The 24,424-nt window shown below is 44.8% G+C and overlaps 3 protein-coding genes across 3 annotated transcripts in view; 1 reads left to right on the top strand and 2 right to left on the bottom strand.

The window, feature by feature from the left end:
- r3hdm1 (R3H domain containing 1) overlaps positions 1–24,424 on the bottom strand; it is a 367,959-nt gene that overhangs the window by 325,572 nt on the left and 17,963 nt on the right. The gene's annotated exons all lie outside the window — the stretch shown is intronic.
- Positions 881–8,520, top strand: enpp4 (ectonucleotide pyrophosphatase/phosphodiesterase 4). The gene is made up of 9 exons (XM_072370254.1): positions 881–1,027; positions 2,319–2,559; positions 3,698–3,991; positions 4,071–4,175; positions 4,255–4,453; positions 4,533–4,706; positions 4,790–5,059; positions 5,183–6,871; positions 7,674–8,520. Exons 2-8 carry the CDS (start codon positions 2,320–2,322, stop codon positions 5,278–5,280), a joined length of 1,380 nt encoding a protein of 459 aa, XP_072226355.1. The 5' UTR covers positions 881–1,027; position 2,319; the 3' UTR covers positions 5,281–6,871; positions 7,674–8,520.
- LOC140274753 (XK-related protein 6-like) lies at positions 9,619–23,616 on the bottom strand. The gene is made up of 4 exons (XM_072370144.1): positions 22,432–23,616; positions 19,897–20,093; positions 18,860–19,277; positions 9,619–17,095 (listed from the first exon to the last, which is right to left on the bottom strand). The coding sequence occupies exons 1-4, from the start codon at positions 23,019–23,021 to the stop codon at positions 16,591–16,593; spliced, it is 1,710 nt and encodes a 569-aa protein (XP_072226245.1). The 5' UTR covers positions 23,022–23,616; the 3' UTR covers positions 9,619–16,590.

The following is a 24,424-nucleotide window of genomic DNA, read 5'->3' as shown; positions in this document are numbered from 1 at the left end:
TGCCACTGCGTTGGAGATGGTCATGCACTTCTGATCTAGACTACCATAATAACATGTCAAACGGTTATTTTCCCTCCCATCACCTGATGTGTTTTCCCTGCAGTGGAAGGGTGGAATAGCTTTCAGTGAAACCCCTCCATTCACAACTGAAACTGGCTTCCTGTCTTTTTCTTTGTTCCACTCATTTGAATTACATGGTCTTTGTTAATGTTCTCAGTTATATTATTTAGGTTTTAATCACACAGAGCAAAAGATTAATACCACAGGAAAAGTAGTTATAAGTGATAGAAAATAATGTGCATCTAATCTCCTAGTTTTGCCTCAAATCAGGGTTTATTCACCATACCAGGATACTCCATTCTTGTTACATTAAAAAAGAAAAGTAAGTTTGGCTAATCTATTTGTGACTTTGCAAATAAAATTTAAAGTTTTAATAGTTTTAAAGGTCTACAAACTAATTTAGTTTTGCTTGATCCATTTCTTTTATTCGTTTAATTCTATTTTGTTTTGTTTCTATCAAAAGTATAACACCTGCTGTATTTTCGCCGGACACGTAAACTGCGTCAGCCGTCAACAGGCTACTTGTCCCGCCCCGTGTGTTCGGAAGCGGCTCTGATTGGCTGTTTAAGCTGTCAATCACTTAAAGGCGCCCGTTAATTGGTATGTCGTCAGTCCGTATCGAGACCACAGCAAAATAACAGCATTATGTTTGAAAACCTATGAAAAAAGAGATTATTTAGAATTATTATTGTTTCATATCAGCCACCATTTGCATATCAAATCGCTGTTTGAATAAGAGAAGGAACCTACAGAAGGCGGACATGTTAAATGTTTTTTGAATACGGTAAATGGAATTATTTTGATATTGTCTACCGGAAGTCAATAAAATCAATAGCTGTTTGGACCGCTTCCCCAACCATTGGGAGTCCTGTGGAGGTGTACTTCGGAGGTTGATTGCAAAACAGTCTGGAGAGGAAAGTTAGTCCCTGTCATCATCAAAAGGACGAGTGTCTAATCGATTTAACAGGTAACGTTATTTAACAGACAATTAGCGTAAAGCCAACGGTTTAAAATTAGCACGCTAACATGTGTGGGCTGCAGCCACAGGCTGATAAGAAATAAGATATATCTTTTTACCCATTTGATTTAACAGAGTTGGTTGACTGATGCAACTGCCTCCAGGTTATATTTATCTAATTATAAATAGTTGTTGTTGTTTTTGCCAAGATTCGCGACTTCCTGGTTGTGGTTTGTTACTTTTCCTGTTTTTTTTTGCGTGTGAAACATAAACGTTGGTGTGCAAAAAGGCTTCAGAATAACACGTAAGTGGTCAAAATTTGCATTTTTAAAACAAATAAATGCTCCTGTCAATATTTAACAATATTTAACTCCATATTGCTTTGAGGTGTACTCACTACAAACTTTATTTTTATTTTGACCCACTACGGTTGTGATAGTCACAAATTAGATTCAACTCACTTATTATTTAAACTCAGTGAGGTTATATTAACGCAGAAGAGGCATATTAAGGTCTCCATGCTTAATCTGTTTTATTTAATCAAATGAGAGAGGAGGAGGGTGAGATAAAGCATCGTCTGTGTCTTACAGCTGCCTTTTTAGTCAATCCAATTGCTTTAGATTTGCGAGGTCATGGCTTGTAACTGCCTCAATTCAAAGTAGATTATTTTTTAAAGAAGTGAAGGTAATGGGAGGATGGTGTGACTAACTTTTCTTTTAGTCAAAATAGTTTTAGTTTGTTTTGTTTTACACAAGTAGCTTTTCCACAATGTGAAGGCACAGCAATGTATTACATTCACACAGACGCATTGTGCCTCAGAGACACGATACTATTGTCTTGTTAGCAGGTTATTCAGGCAGCTTAATGTGATCGGAGAATCAGGAGCTCATTCTTAACCTTTTAAGAGACTCATCTTGTTGTATGTTGCGTGAGAAAAGTGTCATGACTTGTTCACCTTTGTTTAAACTGCCAATGTAAACAGCTCTTGGTCACAGTGAGCATCAGTTACAACCAGTTCATCTGATGGTAGAAATGAGCAAATTAGTCTGTTTCTCATCCGTTTTGAGTGGGAATTCTTGATTGGTTGGAGTTTTTTTTTTTTTTTATCTTGTGGTTGCAACTGCCAGCAAAGAAAAGGTTAAGCAACAGGAAATAAATGTGTTAGAAGGAGTCGATCGCTTTCTCTCAACATGCTTTAATATGTCAGGATGATAAGTAACATCTGTTCTTATTTTTTGGCTGATTGTTTGGTTGCCTGATAATTTTAGTGATGTGAAACTTCTCTTTCACCCTTTCTCAGGATGTTGCTGAAAGTACTGCTGGGCTTCCTGTGTGGCATCTGTGCTTTGGCAGCCGAAAAAGACGGCGCAAAGCAGAGTCCGCCGCCGCCGCTGCTGCTTGTGTCGTTCGACGGTTTCCGGGCTGACTACCTGAAGAGGTTTCCCATGCCAAACCTGAAGCTCCTGTACAGCCAGGGGGTCCTGGTGGAGCAGCTCACCAACGTGTTCATCACAAAGACGTTTCCCAACCACTACAGCCTGGTGTGCTTTTCATTATTATTGTTGTGGAAGAAAGTACACCCTCTTTCAGTTCTAAGGTTTTATGTATTAAGTCTTATTTAATGAAAAATGAACCAGAAACTAAGTGAACCCCTGATTCAGCAGCAGTAAGCTGCAGTAATGGTTTCTGCAGGAATCTCGGCCACTCTTCTCTCCAGCGTTGCTTCAGCTCATTGAGGTTTGCAGCATTGGTTTCTGCACAGCTCTCTTAAGGTCCCACCACAGCATCTCAGTCAGGCTGAGGTCTGGACTCTGACTGGACCATTGCAGCACCTTGATTCTGTTCTTTTTCACACATTCTGCTGTAGATCTGCTGCTGTGGGATCTTTGTCCTGCTGATGAGCCAGTTTCAGCCCAGCTTTAGCTGTGGGACAGATGGCCTCACATTTGACTCTAGAATACTTTGGTATCCAGAGGGGTTCATGCTGGACTCAATGACTGCAAGGTGCCCAGGTCCTGTGGCTGCAGAACCAGCCCAGATCATCAGCCCTCCACCACCGTGCTTGACAGCTGGTATGAGGTGTTTGTGCTGATCTGCTGTGTTTGGTTTCCTCCAAACGTGCTGCTGTGCATTAGGACCAAACATCTCCACTTTGCTCTGGTCTGTCCAAAGGACTTTGTTCCAGAAGTCTTGAGCTTTGTTCAGATGCAGCTTTGCAAACCTAAGCGGTGCTGCCATGTTCTTTTTAGAGAGAAGAGGCTTTCTCCTGCAGCTTCCAAACAAGCCATCCTTGTTCAGTCTTTTTCTAACTGTGCTGCCATGACCTTTGACCTTTAACATGCTAACTGAGGCCTGTAGAGTCTGAGATGTAGCTCTGGGCTTTTTCACCTTGGGGTGACCTTTAACCTTTAACATGCTAACTGAGGCCTGTGGAGTCTGAGATGTAGCTCTGGGCTTTTTCACCTTGGGGTGAACTTGCTGGGACGTCCACTCCTGGGAAGATTGACAGCTGTCCTGAATGTTTTCCACTTGTGAATAATCTTTCTCTCTGTAGAATGATGGACTCCAGATAGTCTGGAAATGGCCTTATAACCCTTCCCAGACTGATGGGCAGCAACAGTTGCTTCTCTGAGATCATTTCCTCACATGCAGGCATGATATCATCGTTTTCCTCTCCAGGTAACCGGGCTGTACGCAGAGTCTCACGGTATCCTCGCCAGCAGCATGTACGACCCCATCAGCCACAAACACTTCAACACCAGGAACGATAGCGACCCGATGTGGTGGAGCAAAGCTCAGCCCCTTTGGCTCACAGCACTCGACTCAGGATACAAGACGGCTGGTATGATGTGGCCCGGGTCCGACGTCACCATCGGCAACCGCACGGCGACGCACTTCTTTCCCTATGACCCCGATGTGACGTTCCAGCAGAGGATCGGGAACGTGACGAACTGGATGTTAGGAAACGGAAAGGTAGAAAAGTCTTTTCAGTGTGTTTTTTTTCTTACATTTTTGGCAGTTTTTGTCTAATATTCTGTGGCGTTGTCACCAGGAGGAAGGAGTGATGTTCGCAGCTCTGTACTGGGAGGAGCCGGACCGGTCCGGTCACGCTTTCGGCCCCGACAACACCACCGTGATGACCAAAGTGCTGAAGGAGGTGCAGTTACTCATTCAGTGCTGCAAACATCCCTGTCATGACACAGAAATTTGTCCTGAGCTGCTTTCCGTCCCATCAGGTGGACGACAACGTCGGTCTGCTGATGTTGGAGCTGAAGCGTACCGGCCTTTGGGGTCGCGTCAACCTCCTGGTGACCAGCGACCACGGCATGGCGCAGTGCTCAGCCGAGCGCCTCATACGGCTGGACGACTGCCTCCACCCCGACAATTACACGCTGGTGGACCTCACACCCGTCGCAGCCCTCATCCCAAACACAGGTCGCCGGGCGGGGCTCGTGCAGCGTGAGCTTCAGCTGTTTGTGGTGGTTTTGCTGCTTCACGTTTGTTTCTGTTGCAGACCCAGAGGCTGTCTTCAACCTGCTGAGTAAATGCCACCCCAACATGACCGCTTACCTGAAGAAGGAGATCCCTGATAGGCTGCACTACCAGAACAGCGAGCGCATCCAGCCAATCATACTCATAGCCGAGGAGGGCTGGACGATAGTGCAGCGAGGGAACAAGCTCCCCAGATGTGAGAAGAGTGTAAAATAATCTCATTTATAAGCTTTTAAATGACCTCCTCTCACCAGCTTTGCCTCTCCTCTCCTTCCTCAGTGGGAGACCACGGCTATGATAACTCCCTACCCAGCATGCACCCCTTTCTCGCAGCAGCAGGGCCCAGCTTCCATCGGGGTTATCGACTCAGTCGTCTGCAGAGCGTGGACGTCTACCCGCTCATGTGCCACCTGCTGTCGGTTCCCCCGCAGCCCAACAACGGCAGCCTGGCCCGGGCTCGGTGCCTGCTGGCGGCGGAGACCTGCTGGGACGTCTCCCTGGTGATCTGCCTGGTGGTGGGCGTCCTGCTTTTACTCACCACAGTCACCGGTGAGCCTGAATGACTGCAGTATTTTCCTGGTTTTGGGTTTCCTTCTGTCCCCGAGCTGCCAGTAAAGCTGCTAAGGATGTGTCTGTTGGATTAACAAGCTAACAGGATGTGTTTCTCCTCAGTTCTGTTCAGTTTGATGACCCGCCGCCGCCTCTCGAGCCCCCGGTCCTTCCAGAGGCTGCAAATCTGCACCGAGGACGACGAGCCCTTAATAGAGTGACCCGGACAGGGCCGATCCCCACCTGTTTGTGCTCCAATAGGTACTCTACATGTTGCACTTTACTTTCTTCTGTTCTCCTCTGCATGTGCGTGTTCATGTGCACACGGGCAGGAGAAGCCAGTCGTTTTAAAAGCCCTCAGGTCTGCGTACACCTGCTGTGGAGCTGTGCACAGGTGTAGAAAAAGCTTCTATCGTGGATTCTATCGATGTTATTTAGTCTTCGCTGTCATTGTTCATAGAAATCTTCAACTTGAACGGGTCGAGTCGGTGCAGCTGGTTCTGATCACATAGAGATTAAATCATTTTATTGTGGGAGACAAATGAGAAAACTTATTTTATTTTATGAGACAAGTTCAGTTTTTTCTGTGTGAAGGATTTAACGCGCGCTTTTGCTTTTGTCCTTTTGTCCTTTTATCGTTGTAAAGTTGTTTTCTGCCAGCAGGGGGAGCCAGTTGCTTATTTAAGATGCTGTGAATCTCACAGAGAATAAACCTCTTTGGGTTTATTTGGGACAGTGACATATCGGACTCTGCAGTCGGCTCAAAAATGCAATAATTTCACATTCTGTTTGTACTTTAAAAGTTTGAAATCTGAATTTCTGTGTGTAAATGACGGTATTACAGGTAATACCGACTCCTGATGGCTTACTGAGAGGTTTCTAAAAGTGTCTGAGCATCTGTACGTGACCAATACCAAAGATTATATTTGCAATGAGCCGCAGATGCTCCAAAGAGACAATCATCATCATCAGGAGGGAACTTCTCTCCCAATTCGATTATAAACTTTAAGTTGTGGGTTGAAACTTGAAAAGGTCTGGTGCCCTAAAATAAGGGCAGGTGACTGTTTTGCAGGGATCAAAAAGCTGTGAATTGTTGCTGCTAAAAGGGTTACAGGATAAGCTTGTTGATATTCTTATGGCAAACGTGTCCGATGAAGAGACCAAAACCAACAATGTTTATCCAAAGGTCATCACCAGCTCTCCTGAGAACGCTGATCAGATGGATAAAGGTATATTTAAGGTGCACTCTGTGGTTCTAATGAATACATATCAAAATCCACATGTATCTAAGCTATGTTTATATTGTATTTAGCTTTTAACTTGCTAAGAAGTAGTTGTTGCTGTGTTCAGCAGATCTGTTGTGTGAAATGGGTGCAGTATATTTCTTGAAATAATTGGTCATAATGTGCTCAAATGTCCAGTTTTTATCAATAGATCTGCTGAAAGGGGGGGTCTGAGTTGGGGAAAATAAACGGGATGTTGACGCAATATGTAAATGGCTAAAAAAATAAGTTTGTATGATAATAAAAACGCCTCCTAATTTACATAATGAAGCAGAAAAGCATACAGGAAGAAAACATGGAAATAAATAAAGGGAGAAATGACTAAATAAATACATCTATAGGTATTATAAATGACAAAAATAAATCATTTTGAGGGAATAAATAGATCAATATGATGTAAACGAAAATAACACATTTTATAAAGAAAAAAATTACAATTAAAATCGCAAATAAAATTTAAAACTGAGCTACAAAGTAAATAAATAGCAACATTAACACAAGCTTAAGTGAATTCAGTGTTAAAGGAGCAGTGCGTAATATTTATGGTGATTTATTAACAGAAATTGAATATAATACATTTGCTATGTAGTCACCCAATGAAACGAGTCGTTACATTTGTATTACTTTAGATTTCACCTTTTTATTTACATTTACCGGTTCGCGCTACACAAAGGCTTAGCTTATATTGCGTCACCATGTTGATTACAGTGGCCTAGAAGGGACAAACGGTGGCAAAAGCGCGATTTGCCGCTACTTTGCAGACGATCAGCTGATCTGACTAAACAAACGTAACGTTTTCTCCGTGTCCCTGTTGAAAACTGTTGATTCACGTGAGTTTATGCACCAAAACTACTAAGAAGCTTTGTTAGCTGGACAGAAATTACTCGGCGTCATGTTACGGAGATCAGCTGATTTCAATCAAAGTGTAACGTGATAAAAGAGGCTTTGAAGATAACGTGTTGCCTGCTGATTCTATCCCTCCATCAGACTGAATACAAACAGCCTTTAGCCTTAGGTAGCTAATATTAGCTTTTATTAGCACGCAGGTAGCTACCTGGGATCCATAAAACACTAACATAATGCAGAAAAACTAACAGTGACATTCACTGTAAGTTATCTTTTCACAGAATATCGAACCAAATGTAACATTTATAATTTATATCTCTAAAAGTGACCTCAGAACTTGAGAAGGTGGTTGAGTGATGGATATGTTGGGTAGTGTGTGCAGCCTTAGTTTATCTGAAGCACGGAGTGTTGCGTTCAAACGCACTCGGAAATTAAAGAATCTGACCAACAACAGATTATTACACAATTCTCCTTTTGGATTAAAGCAGAAAAATGTATTTATTTCACATTGTGTGCAATTATTTTTGCATAAATTGATTTGTCATTTATTCTAGCAGCATTTCTCATCTTATAAACGTATTTGTTTAGCTATTTTTGTTTTTTTTCAGTCCTTCACAGTGAGGGAAACCAAAACTTTACCTTGTTACACGCTCACAACGGCACAAAATGGGTGTTTATCTGCAGCTTGAAACGAGTCAAACTCATGTTCCAGTTTCAAATGTATGTTTACTTACTTATTTTTTTTAATATAACGACATGTGGTGACACGAAATCAGAAGCAGACGAATGCATTGTTGGTTTTTCTTCTATTCATGGGAACTTGTCAACGTTGGTGTCAGAATATCAGAAACCTTATCCCTAAATGCATTATAGCTTCAAAACATAGATACATATCATATATATAATGTGCTGTTCATGCATCTATTGTGCTTGTGTGTTTTATGTGTGTAAAAGGAGATTTAAGGGTTACTGAAACAAGAGAAGAAGAAACATTCTCTTGACCACACTGGAGACATCTTTAAGACTCTTTTGCCTTCACCTACAGTTGAGACTCTGTTCAGCTCGATGTACTCACTGTTATATGTCGGTTTATACGTTTTCCTTCTGCTGTGGAGGGTGAACAGATAAAAGGCATCCCAAATTGCACTCTCCTCTGGTTCTGAGTCGTTTCATGCCATGAGGTCAGTGTGTTTCAGCACAGAAGCTTCACTCTGAAGACGATGGCCTCGAAGGTGCGTTTAAATCAAGGTCTTATCTCTTCCTGCTCCTCAGAGTTACTGCTTTTCAAAGCCGGGAAAGACATGACTGTGATGTGATGAAACATTTGAACACAAATAAACCTGATTCACCACCAGACTTGTCGTGTTGTGCTTGAAGAGGATGGAAAAAGTGGAAAAAGAAGAGCGACACACATTTGGAAAAAATTAATTTATATTCCTTTATATTTTTTTTTCTCCATTGCAGTCACAACATTACAACGTAATAAAATGCTAAATATATAAAATCAAACTCAGTACTGACATAATACATTTCTGTATTGTGTTCAAAACCAAATCGGCTGTACATGTTTTCATTTATATTTTAAAATCTGTCATTTTTCCAGTGTAGTCATCTGTATACTGTAAATCTTTGCCTCTCCACAGATAAATAGACTTTATTTTTAGGCGGTATTGTAACAAAAATAATAACATTTCCTAATGCTGGCCATGGAGAGGCCATTGAAAATATCATTCAGCTCTTCCCCAGAACGTCTTAAACTATCATAGACAAAATACACAGACTAACCGGAGATGCACAACGTGTCTTTTTCTCCTGCCTTGTTTGTGGTTGGTCAGAAATATTTGGTGTAAATTAGAAAACCCCGCCCCCCCCCAAAAAAAAAATACAGACCAAAAAAGACAGAAGATTCCTGAATGGTGTTTTGATGTGCTGACGCAGGAGCGGTACAAACAGCAGCCGACATCTCTATGTTGAAGTCGGGAGGTGTTAGCCAGACAGCCCCTTCTCACAGCTTATTAGCATTAGCATCTTATTAGCATTAGCATCTTATTAGCATGAGTGTCAAATATATGGACATCAGCTGGGCTACAGGCGTCCTTCTTACTTTTTTTTTGGTGCAGTCATTGAACGGTACGTTTACATGTTCAGTTAAGCAGAGCTATGTTAGACTTCCAGCCGGCTTTGTCCAACAATGCGTGCAAGAGACGGTGAGAAACCCTTCAAGACGCTCCGCTGCCTCTAACTTCCTGTGCGGGAGGTCACGGCACACGTAAGTACAGCTGAATTCACTGCACAGATGTTGTCTTTTAAGTTACCCGAGTGCTGATTTTTTATTTTAGCACATCTGGATTCTATTAGAGCAGAGCGACAGTCTGGAAATGCTTTAAATGAACATGAGTTCGCGTCTGACAAAAGAAACAGAAAAATATGTGAATGAGAGCAGCTTTATTGGGAATTCAGCTGTATTATACACTTACACTTGACTGCTTTAACAGAAAGATGCACACTATCCCTTATGGGTGTTTGTTTTTTTGTTGTTGTTGTTGTTTCCAGCTTCTTTGGCGCACGTGCGGCGCGCCACGGTCCCGTTTGGGTCCAGCTGAGTGCGTAAAACGCGTCATCTGGGAGCGTTTGGTACGATCACGTTCAAACAAACACGTTTACATGCATTTTAAACGCCTGCTTTCAGTCTAACACGATCATTTCTCTTTTTTAAGCGTTTTTAAGCGGAGGACGCACTCTGCTGTCGATCATATTATCATCATTTATCGTTACGCGACGCCGTTTTAAACCGTCTTAAAGTATTTCGCTCCGATGCTGTTCAGCAGATAACGAGGGAGCTTGTAACCCAGCTAGTTTCCAACAAATCTTTACTAGGAAAATGTGCTTATCTAAATCCGACGGATTAAAAAAGACGGAAGCAAAGCTCGATTATGGCCGTCTGGTCAATCACCTCCGGAGACTTCCTCTCACCTACAGGTCTAACAGCAGTGTGCTTATACTCGGGACAACACAATGGCACAGATTCCTACCAAAACACAGTTTGCAGTCCGGCTGTATTTTTTTTTTCTTCTCTCATCGTTACATTCTGGATATTTATAAAGAACATTTACTATCGGTACATTTAAAGTAGCCAACCTACGCAAACCCATGGAACATAGATCCAACTGAGAATTACCAGGAAAAGGTATTTACAATCAAAATGCCAACCACAAGAAAATAAAAGCTACTTTTGCACATCAAATTTGCTAAAAACTACCTTTTTTTGTTGTTTTTTCTTTTGTTTTTGTTCAAGCTGAAGAACACAGTAGAAAAGCATGACCCTGACAAAATAAAAACTCATGATACATCCAAGTTAAGGTTTAGTTTGACCCTGCCCTGTGCTTATAGCATCCAAACCCGAGTCAAACCACCGGAATCCTTTCCGCTGACAGCCAGTGATTGAATCCGAGCACTTCTTCCAAAATGAAAGGATTGCAATCGTTGGACTCGGGCCCGGTTAAAAACTGGTCTGAGATCAGAAACAGCTTAGCGTCTGGCCTGGAGCTCTACAAAAATCATGAGTAATGACACTTTCGCAGCTCTGTACCGAGCGAGTAAAACTTTGGCTGAAAAAGAAGAGCATATGAAGCTTTAGCAACACACACACTCACACACACTCACAGAGTCATACCACAGACCTCATATGCTTTGCAGACCCTGATAGTGGAACATTTGTGTGTTTTATCCAAAAGGATGAAAAAGTTACCGGTTTAATTTGCACAAAACGAGAAACATTCCCAAGTCGGGAGGCGGCGTTCACCACGTTAAAAGTGACAGTTTTCTCCCTCCCGACCAATCAAAAATAACCAAAGCACAAAGCTTTAAAAATGTAAACAAATTGTACATCATGTCTGCTTTTCCTGCTGGAACATCAACGCTTTCTTCTTGCTGCGCCTTTTCTTTGAAAAATAACAAACAAAAGGCCAAAATAACACCGAGACGACAGTGATGTGGTGCTTTTGTAAAGGTTCTGGAAGCCCAGAGCCGGCCTGCTGCGGACGTGGAGCCACACAATGGTGACGGGACTCTGCTTTCTGGCTAAGGCTCTGGTTCTCTGGGTGAAGGAGGAAACTTTCCATCTGCAGCATGGAGACTCGACTGTGGACCCATTGTGGATTAATTTTTCCCTGCTGGGCGATACAACAGAAACTAAATGATACCTGCACTTTATTTATGGCTCCGGAGTCGAGTGCCGACGCTACAGACGAATGCTTCTGTATTATTTGGTTGCGTCCGACCTGATTTGGCTGTTTTAAACCTGATGTCTGATTGGCTCGAGCTCTGGCTGCAAAGGGGGGGTCGTGGTTTGGGGCAAAAGATGGGAAGTCAGTGCCGGACGGGGGCTGGACGCTGCTTAGGAGCTGAAAATAACCCTCCCCTTGCTGTGAACCGTCAAGCCTCAGAGGCTTTGTTTGTGCACGTGTGCCTCGACACATCTCCAAACATTCATGCAAGAAATTCACGCGCGCTATCTGCGAAACGAACAGGAAATGGCTGACCGTGTTCTCCAAATGGCACATATTCGGTTTGAGGGCTGTTTTCCTTTGATTTCCGTGCGCAGACGCACTTTAACCCAGTGCATGTCCAGACCAGAGTGCACCAAAAAGTAGCGGCACCCCCCCGTGACTCAGATGTCATCAGTGGAGCGGATAAGGCGTTGTAGCTTTTACTCAGTTTCACAGAGACACGGAGGGTGTTGCTGTTTTTTTTACCAACACTCTTTACAATGAGCATTACTCGGGTTTTCTAAACATATTTGGCTAAATTCTTCACGGTAATTTGCAACTATACAAAAACCACCCAGATTTACTTAATAGCACCATATGAATATTGTTCCCAAATGATAAAGGGGAGAGGGATTATTGGACACTGGCTGTGTGTGCGTGTGTGTGGCGAGGTAGGGACACATGTGTACAAAGCATATCTCCCTGCTGCAGAGGAAAACCCTGTGTACGTGCGTGTGTTTTGTGAGTGTGCGTGTGCGTGTACACTAAGCACATCTCCCTGTGTCGCAGACTTGCATAGCTTCTGCAGGACAGGAAGAGCAATTGTCCGTTTGGAAGGAGCCTTTGGCACAGCCTTGGCTGAAAACTGAAGGCAGTACTCAAGTTGCACCATAGAATTCAAAGAGACAATCTGCCCTTATTGCACCATAAGTACATGTGTGTTTCATATTTGCACCATATGAAGTGGGATTAGCAGCCAATTGACTCTGCGGCTGGAGAGCGTTGCACCATATGCACAGCGATGCAGCTGCTTCTGTCGCACCTGCTGAATCTGCTCGCCAGATTGCAGCAAAAGAAGTGATTTGTTAGTTTCGTTAATCGGCTAGCACCACAAAAGAATAATGCAAGCTCACTCCTCGTTTTGCGCTTCCAATTTAAAGGGATACTTGAGCATTTCGAGTGTTTGTCCTTTTTTTTTTAATTGAAGAATAAGTCTGCGGTAATTAGCACAAGTTCCTAACCTGTGGATGGAAATAGCCGAAAGAGTGCTCGAAAAATCGGATGTGAGATAATTATCAGGAAAGGAAAGCAAGTAAAAAGAAATATAGCTGCAGCACAAACTTCAGACTCTGCTAAAGCAGCGTTTTTAATCGAACCCTATGAAGGAAAACCAAATAAATGCTGTATTTCAGGGTGCTGCACACCTAATCGGGTGGGAAACGCAGTTGAAAATGTGTTTAAATACCAACTATGGCCTTTAGTCGGCTAAATGTCTAATTTTGGGACTGAAAAATAGTAAGATTTGGCTGGAATCCTCTGGGTACAGCCAGTAATGGCCTCCCTCAGACACTGTTTATCCGTAAAATAAGCAGTAAAATATAGTTTTTCTCTTTTTTAAAATGAGTTGCATGAAGTTCTTGTGATTAGTCAGCATCATACCTGCTGTTCAGGTTGGTCAGAGAGCTTTGAGCTGGAAAATAATCTCACAGTGGTTCAAAAGAATGACGATCTGCTGTGAAATACAATAGAAATTCTGCTCTCCCATTAACTCTGCCTGCTTCCATTGTTGCTGTTTTGTTTGGCTTAAAAAAGACAAATCTAAAGACGAAGGGAGGCTGTAAAGAAAGGAAAAAGGAGAAAGAAACAGGCCTAACTGGGAGTAATTGAATTGCTCTGCTGAATGTAGGACCTGCTAATTAAGAAGTCGTGGCTAAATCTAATTCACTGCTAAATCTGACCCCCTTTGTATGGGCAAATGTATTAAAATAAACAAGTTAGAAAGCTTCCAGATATATTCAGCAGTGTGTTTATTTCAGAGGGTTTTTTAAGTCACTACATCGATAATATTGACGTGTTTTAGTCTTCAAACTCATTGGAAACGTGTTATTTTTAAATATATGTGTTTCCAGTTGGGTTCTGAAGAGTATAAATGGACTGAGTTGTGATTTTTAAAGGCAGTTTGAGCATAGAAACACTATCCTGGAGTAAGAATTCATGGTCTGTGCTCCATATCGGAGCAAAAGGCGCGTGAAGTCGGCTTCATATTCTCTGCAAAGCAGTACAAAGACCAAATGTGTACCATTTATCGCTTGAACTGCTATGAAGCTTTGAGTTGTTTTAGATGGCGAAGAGTCCCTTTTCTGTGGCTGTTAGCTAAGCTTTTAGCTTTGAGAACTGCTCATGAGTATTTTTAAAACCAAAGTACCCGATAAACTGCTAATCGGTTCCTTAAATGAACTTTATTTGTGTGATGCGCCCTAAATATCAGCCTTCGCTCGTGGCCCTCACGTTTTTTCTGACACACCTGAGCAAAGAAGAAAGAGACCAAAACTCTAAAATATCTCAAAGTATCCCTTTTCCACTTTCCATGCGCTCTGACAGCCTTTCTCTATCACCGTCTTGGTCCCCTCGGGCAGCAGCGGCGCTAATAAGCATGTATTTGTGTTGATTTCTTCTAATTGCACCATGTGCGACGGGGCATGGCTTTGTTTCACCTGCTCTCTCTCTGGCATTCGGTTGGAGGAAAGGTTTGAAGCACCTTTGTTTTTACTCGCCATCCCACTGCGAGAGCAACCCCTTCATGGCAAGAGCTGACGGGCCGATGACTGATATGTCGGCTCATCTGTTGTTGCCTGCCAATGTAACAGCTTGGATTGCTGGGATAAACAAACAAGAAAGAAATAAATAATGAGCCACACAACACAGCTCAACCGTGGGTGGCTTTGGAGGAGTTGAGATTGGACGCGATACAGGAGAACACAAGTCATCGGGAAGGTTGGGACGATTAAAGTCCACAACTGTTTTATATCAGCTTCACTGGCAGCACCCTGTTAGCTGTGACCAACATGATTAAAACATCACACACAGAAAACGTGGATCAAAAATAAGTCTTTAGCATTGTCAAGCTCTGATCCAAGCCCGAGCTTTAGCAGCTAATGACACTGTGAGTATAAAAAATAACCAGAAATACTGAAAACAAGCTCTGGAAGAGCAGTGTTTCGGATTAATCTGCTTCTTTCAGAGTTTATGAGTAATTCTGATGTGAAACAGCCTGTTTGTATGTTTCACAAGATGTGGATTTATCTGCTCTATTTTGGAAAGTTAAGGAAAAGCTGGTAAATGAACGAGAATAAATGTTGAAAGAAGATTAGCTATCGCTAATGCTAATAGCCTCAAATATAATGTGTTGGGTGTAACAGAAAAAGTAGCCTCAGTTCAGAGACCTGTTAGCAATCAAAAGATTGATTAGATTATTAGTTTTTTAACATAAATGTATGGCCTGAAGATCCATGTTGTTTAGTGGCACGTCAACTAATACTCTACTAAAATATCCAATTAGCTAGCTAGCTAGCCCGCTGTAGCTGTGATAGCTCAGTTTAATTTAAAAATTCCTCAGGTTGCTACAGTAACCTGATTTTCCTTTCATCAGTCATTTTTGAACATTTTATATTGCCAGCTTTACAGCATCACGACACAAAAATAACACTATTAAAGTGTTTAATTGTGTTTTATGGATCTATTTTTCCTCAATGACTCGTTTTTGTTGCAATGTTGCTGCTACTTAACATAATGTAAGTCTTAACATTCTGAAAGATAAAAAGAACTTAAACATGATTTGACCTAAATTAGCTTTTTGCTGGAAAGTTTTAAACGAGTCTCAGGATGCCGGAGCCATGGCAGTGGCCCATGTTAACCGCGGACCCGAATAAAACAATCCGCGTTGGTTTTCCCTTTAAATTTGTAGTTTGACATGAAACTGGCACAAAAACACAGCTGGTTTTCACTTTTATATTTCTGTTTGTGGATGGATTTTACAAACCGACATACAATGCACTAATTTCTGAGTTTTGGTGGCGTTAGTGAGGAGGATTTGTGTTAATATAGTAAAATATACCAAACCGCCTGCTTTCAGTTCTTATGCAACGCTAAGCTAAGCTAAGCTAGGCTAATTGACTTCTGGTTTGATCTTTTTGATGTATCAAAGAAAAAAAGAAAAACATTTATCTCAGAGTGGGTGCTCTTATGTATTTTAGGACCATCCTGTGTCCTTGACTTGCAGAAAGCTATTTCTCCGCTTAGTTCCTTGTTCTGTACTGCAGCTACATCTGGTTCTGATCTTTGGGTGGTTTGCTGAAAGATGAAGGGGAAAGTTCAGAAACCGACGCGGGTATTAAGCTGATACTGGCTGCACAAAAAGACCACGTGTGACGAGACTCGAGAAACTAAACTTTAAATGAAATACTTGCATACAGTGTGCATTTAGCTAAAACTTTAGATGATGTTTTCAGTTAGTTTTTAGATGAATATCCATCTGCTAACCTTCCCAACCAAGTCAAAAAACTGATGTGTCCAGGTGCTTTTTCCAACCAAAACTTAGCAGTACATTTAAAAAAACACCCTTTCTGTACATAGAAAATATATACACTACCTTTTGACTACACTAACAACAACATGGTCACAATTTCTTTTATCTTAAGTGACTTTTTTTCTTTCTTTCTGTCTGTCACATCAATTTTATTCTACCGAAACCCGTGAACGCGTGACATAAATCGCAACGTAAATGTCGGTGTAGAACTGTGCTAATTATTTTTTTTCAGCGTGTCTTCACAGCGGCGCACACATGCGAAATTCTGAATCGTGAAACCAAGTGGATTAGAGGAGCTGGACGGAGACACAGAGGGATTAGCTGAGAAAGGAGGACTTGTGCTGAAGCAGCTTGCTGAGTCATGGTCATGGGATTCTGATGGGATTCTCATTTGATTGTGTATGTGCGCAAAGATGTGATGATTGCTTTCGTGTGTGCTTATATCGAGTGTTTCTAAATCCGAACATCCACATATACATACATGTTTTTAACGGTGCTGTATGTGCTCAGGTGTACTCGTGTGTGTGCTTGTTTTCGTGTGTTTGTGCGTCAGAGTGAGGACTCGTACTGCAACAGTTCGTACAGCAAGGGTCCGTCACGGTAGCGGATGCCCACAGCAGCCGGCGTTATGTACTGCAGGATGTTTATAGTCCTCCGCAGGCGCCTGTCTACGTAGTGGGCGTCCCATGCCGGGTAACGCTTCCTGGGCATGTCGATTTTTATAAGAGGGCCCTCAGGCTTGGAGGTGGCGGGAGCAGACCTCACCTGGAAGACGGGAAGACACGTCTCGGCCACATCCTCCTCTGTTTGTGACTTGGTCATATGAGCCGGGGTTGGCGGGGCAGTAGGCGGGGCTGAGGGGGGAAGAGGGAGGCCCCAGAGCAGCTGAGCACAGCAGGACGAGGCGGGACTCGGCTGCAGGTGGGCAGTGGCGGGATGCAGGAAACCGTAGTACAGCAACATGACGAGGACCCCCCCGGCGAACGTCAGGTAGACGCCACACAGAGCTGTGACGGCGTAGGAGTCAGTCAGCACCGGGTCCCTGTAGGCATACCTGCAAGATGGTGAAAACATAGCAGTTAAAGTCATGTGAATACGTCTATATGTGCATTTAAAGCTGAATACAGTCACACTAACTGTAAGGTGTTGCTCCTCTAGATTTAAAACCACCTCCCATACCTTTGAAAATACTTTTTTAAAGGACAAGGCATATCACTATTTTTCTAAAATGCTGATCTTTCTCTCAAAATTGTCAGACTCTCCAACCCTTCCAGTACATCCCTTCCAACTCATAACATACTGACGCTTGTTTAGGAGCCTGTTCTGCCCATTTCGAAGGAGATGGTGCTCCCAAGGTCTCACTTTTGGACTCCAGGCTGGTAACATCACAGCTGCATGATGTCATCATGGCAACATGGAAAATGTTGGCAATAAAATGTATTTTATTGTGAATATCACCTCTGACCATTAGATTTTCCTAACTTTTAACACCTAATGAAGTAGTAGGTCACAGTGGTAAAATGGGGGAAGGTAATTTGTTCTCTTAAAGGGGAACTCTGGTATTTTATGAATGGCTGCAGCACAGCTCATTCACTCTGGTAAGAACGTCCATCTTACTCAAAGTCGTCGTCCACGTCGTCAAAATCTGATAAATATCCTGCCATGTTGCACAAAACTATGAGCAGCAAACTCTGTGTGAAGTTAGCCGACTGTCACAGAGCACGGAGTGAATAAACTGTGCTGCAGGGGGGCGTGTGGATGAAGTGGTCCCAGTAGAGTGCCTGTGTAGAAATCCCTCCGTTAGCTCTCCTATAGCTGCAAGTAGCCACATAACAGCAGCTATGAGCTAACAGAGCTATAGCACACGTTCATCCATTCATTCTTCTTAAAGTATTGGTGAAATAAAGACAGATAATGCCTTATTTAGAGGCTGCATCCTCTAAGCCCCGTTCACTCCGTTATATGGATCTCCAGTTATCTAAATATCTTCTGAAGGACGCCGACTTTCACCAAACTGTTCTCAGTGAGTAGATGAACGTATTTCATGCCAGAAATAAGGTCCAGGTTTAAAAATACCAGAGTTCCCCTTTAACAGTTGAACCAATCCCATCTTCTATGGTCACACGTTACCGAGCCTGACGATCCATAAAATCTCTCCAGCAGGTCCCGGGTCTGCTCTGAGGCGTCCTTCCGGTGAGACATGTTCGAAAAACCTGCACTGAGAGGTGTTTGGCAGGCACCCGACCACTTCTGCTGACTCCTTTTGATGCAGAGCAGCAGAGAATCAACTCTGAGCCTCTGCTGAAGCTACTTATCCTATCCCTCTGGGATAGGAGGCCGGTCAATCACTCCGTCCTACCCCCACTCCCGAAGAAGACACTGATATACTTAAACTCCTCCACGACTCATTCCCAACTCACTCACTCCAAAGGGTGTCACTCCACTCTTTTCCGCCTGAGGGTCATGACCTCAGACTGGTCGATGCTAATTCTCACCCCAGTTTAATGTGGATATGGATTGAAATGCTGCAGCTTCACTGATATTTTTGAGAAAGTATCCAGGTCCTTCCAGCTGACTCTTATTTGATCTATCCTTTGATCTTCAATATAAGCTCCAATGCTTCAAAACCGTCCCATCGACACCCTGCAGAACTCCTAATCCACATCATCACAGGCCTCCTTCCTGAAAGACCTTATCTATTCATCAAATTATATTCAAAGTGAGTCACATTTTCCTTTTTCTTTGACTCTTGCTGAAGAAAAGAAAGCTAAGACACTGTGGGACAAACAACCTTCATTTTCCCATGATAACAACTCACCACAGACCAGTGAGGATGGTGTTCTCGGCCAACACCACAGTGTAGTACGCCACCATTCTGTACCGCGTCCGGCCCTCCTGCACGTTAAACCAACAGAAGATGTAGACGATGCCAACCACCATGTTGAAGAGCACCTCCTCCCACTTCGACATGCAGAAGTCGGTACCTCCATGCACCACCCAGAAGGCCATGGCGCACCAGTGGAGCACCACGAAGATGCCAAAGTAGATGTGGAAGAGGGAGGCGAAGAGCGCGAGGGAGAGTACGCGGGACGAGATGGTGAAGAGGCGCCAGAAGAGGTGCAGCAGAGCGCCGCGGTAGCTCATGCTGCGCTGGTCGTCACGAGAGTCGCGCAGCAGTTTGTGGTAGGAGGCCAGAACCCAGGCGAGGGAGAGGAGGGATGCCAGGGAAGAGATGCCTGCAGAGAAATGATGAAAAATCAGAGCAAGACAGAATCATTGTTCCAGCTTTCATTAAAAAAACAACAAGTAGTGTGAGTCATTGGGGGTGTTTTGTGCTGTGAACATGTCCTTAAGTAAGAAGGTGGCGATGACGCTTAACGGCCTGAATGATGAAGTTATTTTTAATGGCCCAGCTGCCGCATGCATCACCCCCCGTGTGCTTGTCACATATTTGTATTAAAGAAGAACCCAAAACTCGGGAGTGATGGGATGAATAAGACCAGTGGGTGGCCGTCTGGATGATACATTCCCTGAAATGAACGGGGAAGAGGACGGTCATCCAAACTTTTATGACTCTGCTTTCTTTCTCAAATTACCTGAACAAACACATGCACAGAGGGGGGGGGGGGGGGATCCAAAAGGCAGCACCATCTGCAGCCACACACTGCTGAGCACAATGTGTGCAAATTGCTAATTACTGCTTGTGCAGCTGTTGGTCGACAAGTGCTTTGTTGGTTACATGGAAACTGGGCATTGTGCCGGTAAAAGTGACAGGGAGATGGTGTCATTCACGCAGTGCTGCGTTTGTGTTCTCCCGTATTATCGGAAACCCCGTGCGGCGTCCGCTCCACCTACACTGCAGCGTCTCGGCTCGGTTCTCCTGGATCATGATGCAGAGCTGCAGGACCAACTGAGGCGCCGACTCCAGGAAAGTCTCTAACAAACGCAGCATGTTGACGTCGGCGTACTCGAACATCATGGCCCAGTACCACCGCCGCTGGTGCTCCTTCTGCCGGCGCGACATGACGCCCAGGTAAAGCGTCCTGATGTACCTGCAGGGGGTTCAGAAGCATGAACACACACCTTTCAGTTCAAATCATCCCCTCAGTCGGTGTTAATACCGCTTTTATCTTTAGTTTTACACTAAAACTTTGCCACTTATGACTCTCTTTACCTGATAAACACCATCCTAGTTTGCAATTTAGTCTATTCTGCAAATTTATTTCTACTAATTTCTGACATTTTGCAGACAAGATCATCAGGTGACTCGGGAATACTTGGATGCAAACAAAATACCGCTCAATCTATTCTGCAAATCTACAGTTAGTTTTTATTTTTATTTCTACTAATTTCTGACATTTTGCAGACAAGATCATCAGGAAAAGAATCAGCAGGTGACTTGGGAATACTTGGATGAAACAGTGGTGATGCTAACAAAATACCGCTCAATCAGCATGAATACAACCTCATTAAAGAGTAAAAACCACCAAAATGTGTATTGTTTTTATAGTCATACTAAAAACACATGCAGCTAAATCTTCATCTCCCATCACTATAAATATTTCCAGGCTTCAGGACGGGTCTGAACACTTATGAGAGCCTCTCTGTGAGCAGTCCTCACAAAACGTTGATCCATACAACCTCAGTGGATTCCAGGATGTGGGAAACTAGAGCCCATGTGGGTGGAACGTGGGATTTCAATTAAAAAGCTCTGGGCAATTCACCCCGGGTGTGCATGCAGTCATGTATGTGCTCATGCGCATGAGGACCAACTGGCTCTCATTGATTTCCAGGGTTACGCATGGCTGTGTGAGTGTGGCTGTTGCTGCCATCTGGTTTGAGACGTACAAGCTTGAGTCACGTGAAATAAATAATGTAAAATCGATACAAAAACGCCCACACGACCCTCCTATGGACTGTTGAAAACAGAGGCGATGACAGGCTGAGCTTTAAAATGAGGCACACGCATCAAAATGCTGCCTGTCCTTGACGGGAGAACAGTGAGGGATGAATAACCAGCGTCATTTGTTTGGCTTTTCAAACACCTGTAAACAGGAACTGCTGGCAGGATAATCTGATAACAGCCTGGTTTTTAACCAAATGATCCAACGGCAGTAGATCTCCAGCTCCACCCTACCCCCACCACTCTCACTTCTTCTCCCCTCCCCCCCTTTCCACTCTCATTGTACATGTGTATCCCCCCCCCCCACACACACACACAGCCGCTCCACAGCCTCTCCATCTATAAACGATCCATCTCAATCAGGCCATACCACTTCCTCAGCTACACCACTCCCGCCTCCCTTCTTCTTCCTCCTTCTACTTCCTCCAGGTGGGAGAATCCATTCTGCAGGTGGAGGAGGGATGTTTGTGTTTGAGGGGGGGTTTGATTTAACCCTACAACTGGAACAGAAGAGCTGAGTAGCACACACCAGTCAAATGCACAAGAAAACTTAAGTTGCACCAGAAAGACTGTGTGTCTTTCACTTTTTTCCCCCTAACAGTGCTTTTAGCACCATAATTATCACCTAAGCTTGGCTAACAGTGTGTTTATGTGTGTGTGAGAATGGCGAGGACGGGGTGGGGGTTATAGACGGCGAGCAGTGAGCGTGAGAGAAAGAGATGTGTTGCCAGAAGCGCAGATGCTTTTCCTCTTTGTACTCTCCATGCATGCTGAGACTCACAGGAAGAGCTGTGACACCGTTTTTCCACTGGCAAACCACACGGTGACATGCATGAACACACACGCGCACACACGCACATTCCTCTCGGCCAACTTAAGTGAAAAGCCTCGATTGAGTTAATGGAAACGCATTCAGCACCACGGACAGCTCCGTGTCCGGCCCCTAGAAACACGCTCGGGATGCTCTTTACGATCTCCGGTCCTCGAGGGCCGCTGTCCTGCAGGTTTTAGATGCTTCAACACACCTGATCCAGATTAAATGGATCTCTAAGAAAGATTGTTAAGTTCTGCTAATGATGCATTGATCTGAATCAGGTGCGTTGAAGCAGGGAAGCATCTAAAACCTGCAGGACAGCGGCCCTCGAGGAGCGGAGTTTGACATCCCCGTTCTCAGGTAATATGGCTTAATATTGGAAAACTCCCTCTAATATAGTTGCAACGTCCCACCTCAGGCATGAATTCTGCTCTATTTGACTGCAGATCGCTGTCAAAGCTGTTGAATTAACTTTTCATGAGGTGGCACCAAAGTTTATCAGCGAAATTAGCAAATTAGTCTCCAAACATCTGTCCAAAACGTAATTAGTGTGAGGAATTTTACATCAAGTGGACACCGAAATCCAGAAATCCAGCCACTCAACACGTGAGCGTGAGCCAGAGACAGAGGTGGGGATCAGGTGTGTGTTGGTGTAGGCGTTGTGCCCCCCTACCTCCACACTTGCCCTAGTTGGAGGATGTGTATGGTGGCCTGCCACAGCCAGATGGTGGCCAGCTGCAGGCGGTCTTTGCCGGGATACAGGCACCCCAGAGCCACCGTGCCCCGCTTTGTGAGTCCCTCCACCTCACCCAGCCCCCCGCCGGTGTAGTCTTGCACGAACCAGCGGAAACTCAGAATCTGGACAAGTACCGACGGCACCAGCACAAAGAAGAGGGTGAGGCCGAACCAGAGGTAGTCCTGCCTCTGGTAGTAGTCCATGGCCAGGCACAAGTCCGTGCCAACATCCCAGAAGAAGACGAGGAGGGCGAGGATGATCCAGAGGCAGTCCAGCCACAGCTGCTCGCGGGGCGGGCAGTGTGTCTCCCGGATGCCAGCCCCTCCGACGGGCTGGCCCCCGCCGAGTAGGGCGCCGAGGCAGGCTGAGCGGCACCCCCAGTAGCAGGCGGAGGAGCGGCAGCACTGGCAGATGTGGATCGCGGCGGAGTCCAGAGGCTCCTCGGCGTCAACATCGTACAGCTGGGCGAAACCGCCGCCGCCGCCGCACCCGAGCCCGGCTTTGCCGCCGTCCGACTGAGCGGCCATGTTCCCCTTCCCGCTCCTGCCCTCCTGAGAAAAGCACGACAACCGCACCGTTGTGCTTGCTGGCGGGGCGCGGACACCACGTCACTTCCCAGATACCTGCTGTCCCCTTCCCTCTCGCGGCGCCGCGGCGACTGCTGTGTCTCTTTCCCGCCCGGGGCGCGAGGAGCCATCAGAGCCGGCGGCCGCGCGATGGCGGCTCCCCTTCTTCCTCGTCCGGTCGGGACACCGCCCCCGGGCGCTCGCGTGCAGCAGTGGCGGAATTAGTTTCTCTTCTAGTCCAGCAGCCCTGCATCATCCCGTCCTGCGTGCGCGGTCATCTAGGGCGATGGGAGGCTATGACGTAATGCATCTCCCGCTGTTCTTAAGACGTGTGAGTGAGTGTGTGTGCGTGTGTGTGTGGAGGGGGGGGGCGCGCACCCGACCCTAGGTTATTTCAGCCCTCCGCTGGTGCTATAAACCCTCCTGCTCGGTGAACCAGGTCGTCCCGACTCCTGCATCTCAGGCGGTCCGCTCCCCGGCTGTCGGTACCCGGCATCCGCTGCCTCCCCTGTCCGCTCCGCTCCGCTCCTTTCCGCAGCAACAGCCCTCTGCGGCTCCCACTTCCCCACTGTTCACTTTCTCTCAGGCACTCTCACTCCGCCCTCTACCGGATAGCAACTTCAACCCCGCATGCACATCTGCACGTGTGCACACAGAGGTATGAGCTCGTGCCATACTGCTGTAGGATTGGTTTCCAATTAAATCAGCTTGTTCCTCCATTCTGCAGACATACAGTCATACATCAACCTTTCCCCCTCCACCTCATGGACTCCCTGCATCCCTCCATCATCTCCTCCAGTGGGCTGGCTGCCAGCCTAATCAGCCATGACATACTGTATATGTGGTTCCTGCTGGGGGAACAGGGAGGCTGAGGCTCGGACGTGAGAAACTAAAATGGACACTTATTTGCATTGGGAGCTCAGGGGTGAGTTCAGGAATTGGAGGAGGGATGGAAAGAGTGTAGAGGGGAATGTGAAGATCCCGACTGAAGCTGTGTTGGAGGATGGAAAGATTGGGAGAATACAAGAAAGAAGAAGATTAAGAAGATGTTGGAGGGATAAAAAAAATAGAAAATGGATGTTTTTGAAAGATAGAGTCAGAAAAAAGATGGAGACTTTCTGCAAAAAAAAAAAATAGGTTTAAAGGATTTAATGATCAAAGAGTCATGAAGGTCAGGAGCTCAAAAATGAACACATCAGTCCCAAAATTCAAGTAAAAACAGAGGAGGGAAGTGTGAATTTAGGAAGGAATGAATGGAGAAAGATGAAGACAGTAAGACGCTCCGTATCTGCATCTCTTTATCCGTCTCACGCGCACACTCGCGCTTTCCTTTCGCTCTCAGAGGCACGTTTCTGTGCAGGCTC

This window comes from Leuresthes tenuis, unplaced genomic scaffold (assembly GCF_036924035.1).
Source record: "Leuresthes tenuis unplaced genomic scaffold, fLeuTen1.0.hap1 SCAF_1, whole genome shotgun sequence".
Lineage (NCBI taxonomy): Eukaryota > Metazoa > Chordata > Actinopteri > Atheriniformes > Atherinopsidae > Leuresthes > Leuresthes tenuis.
This window is presented reverse-complemented; position numbering and strand designations above follow the sequence as displayed.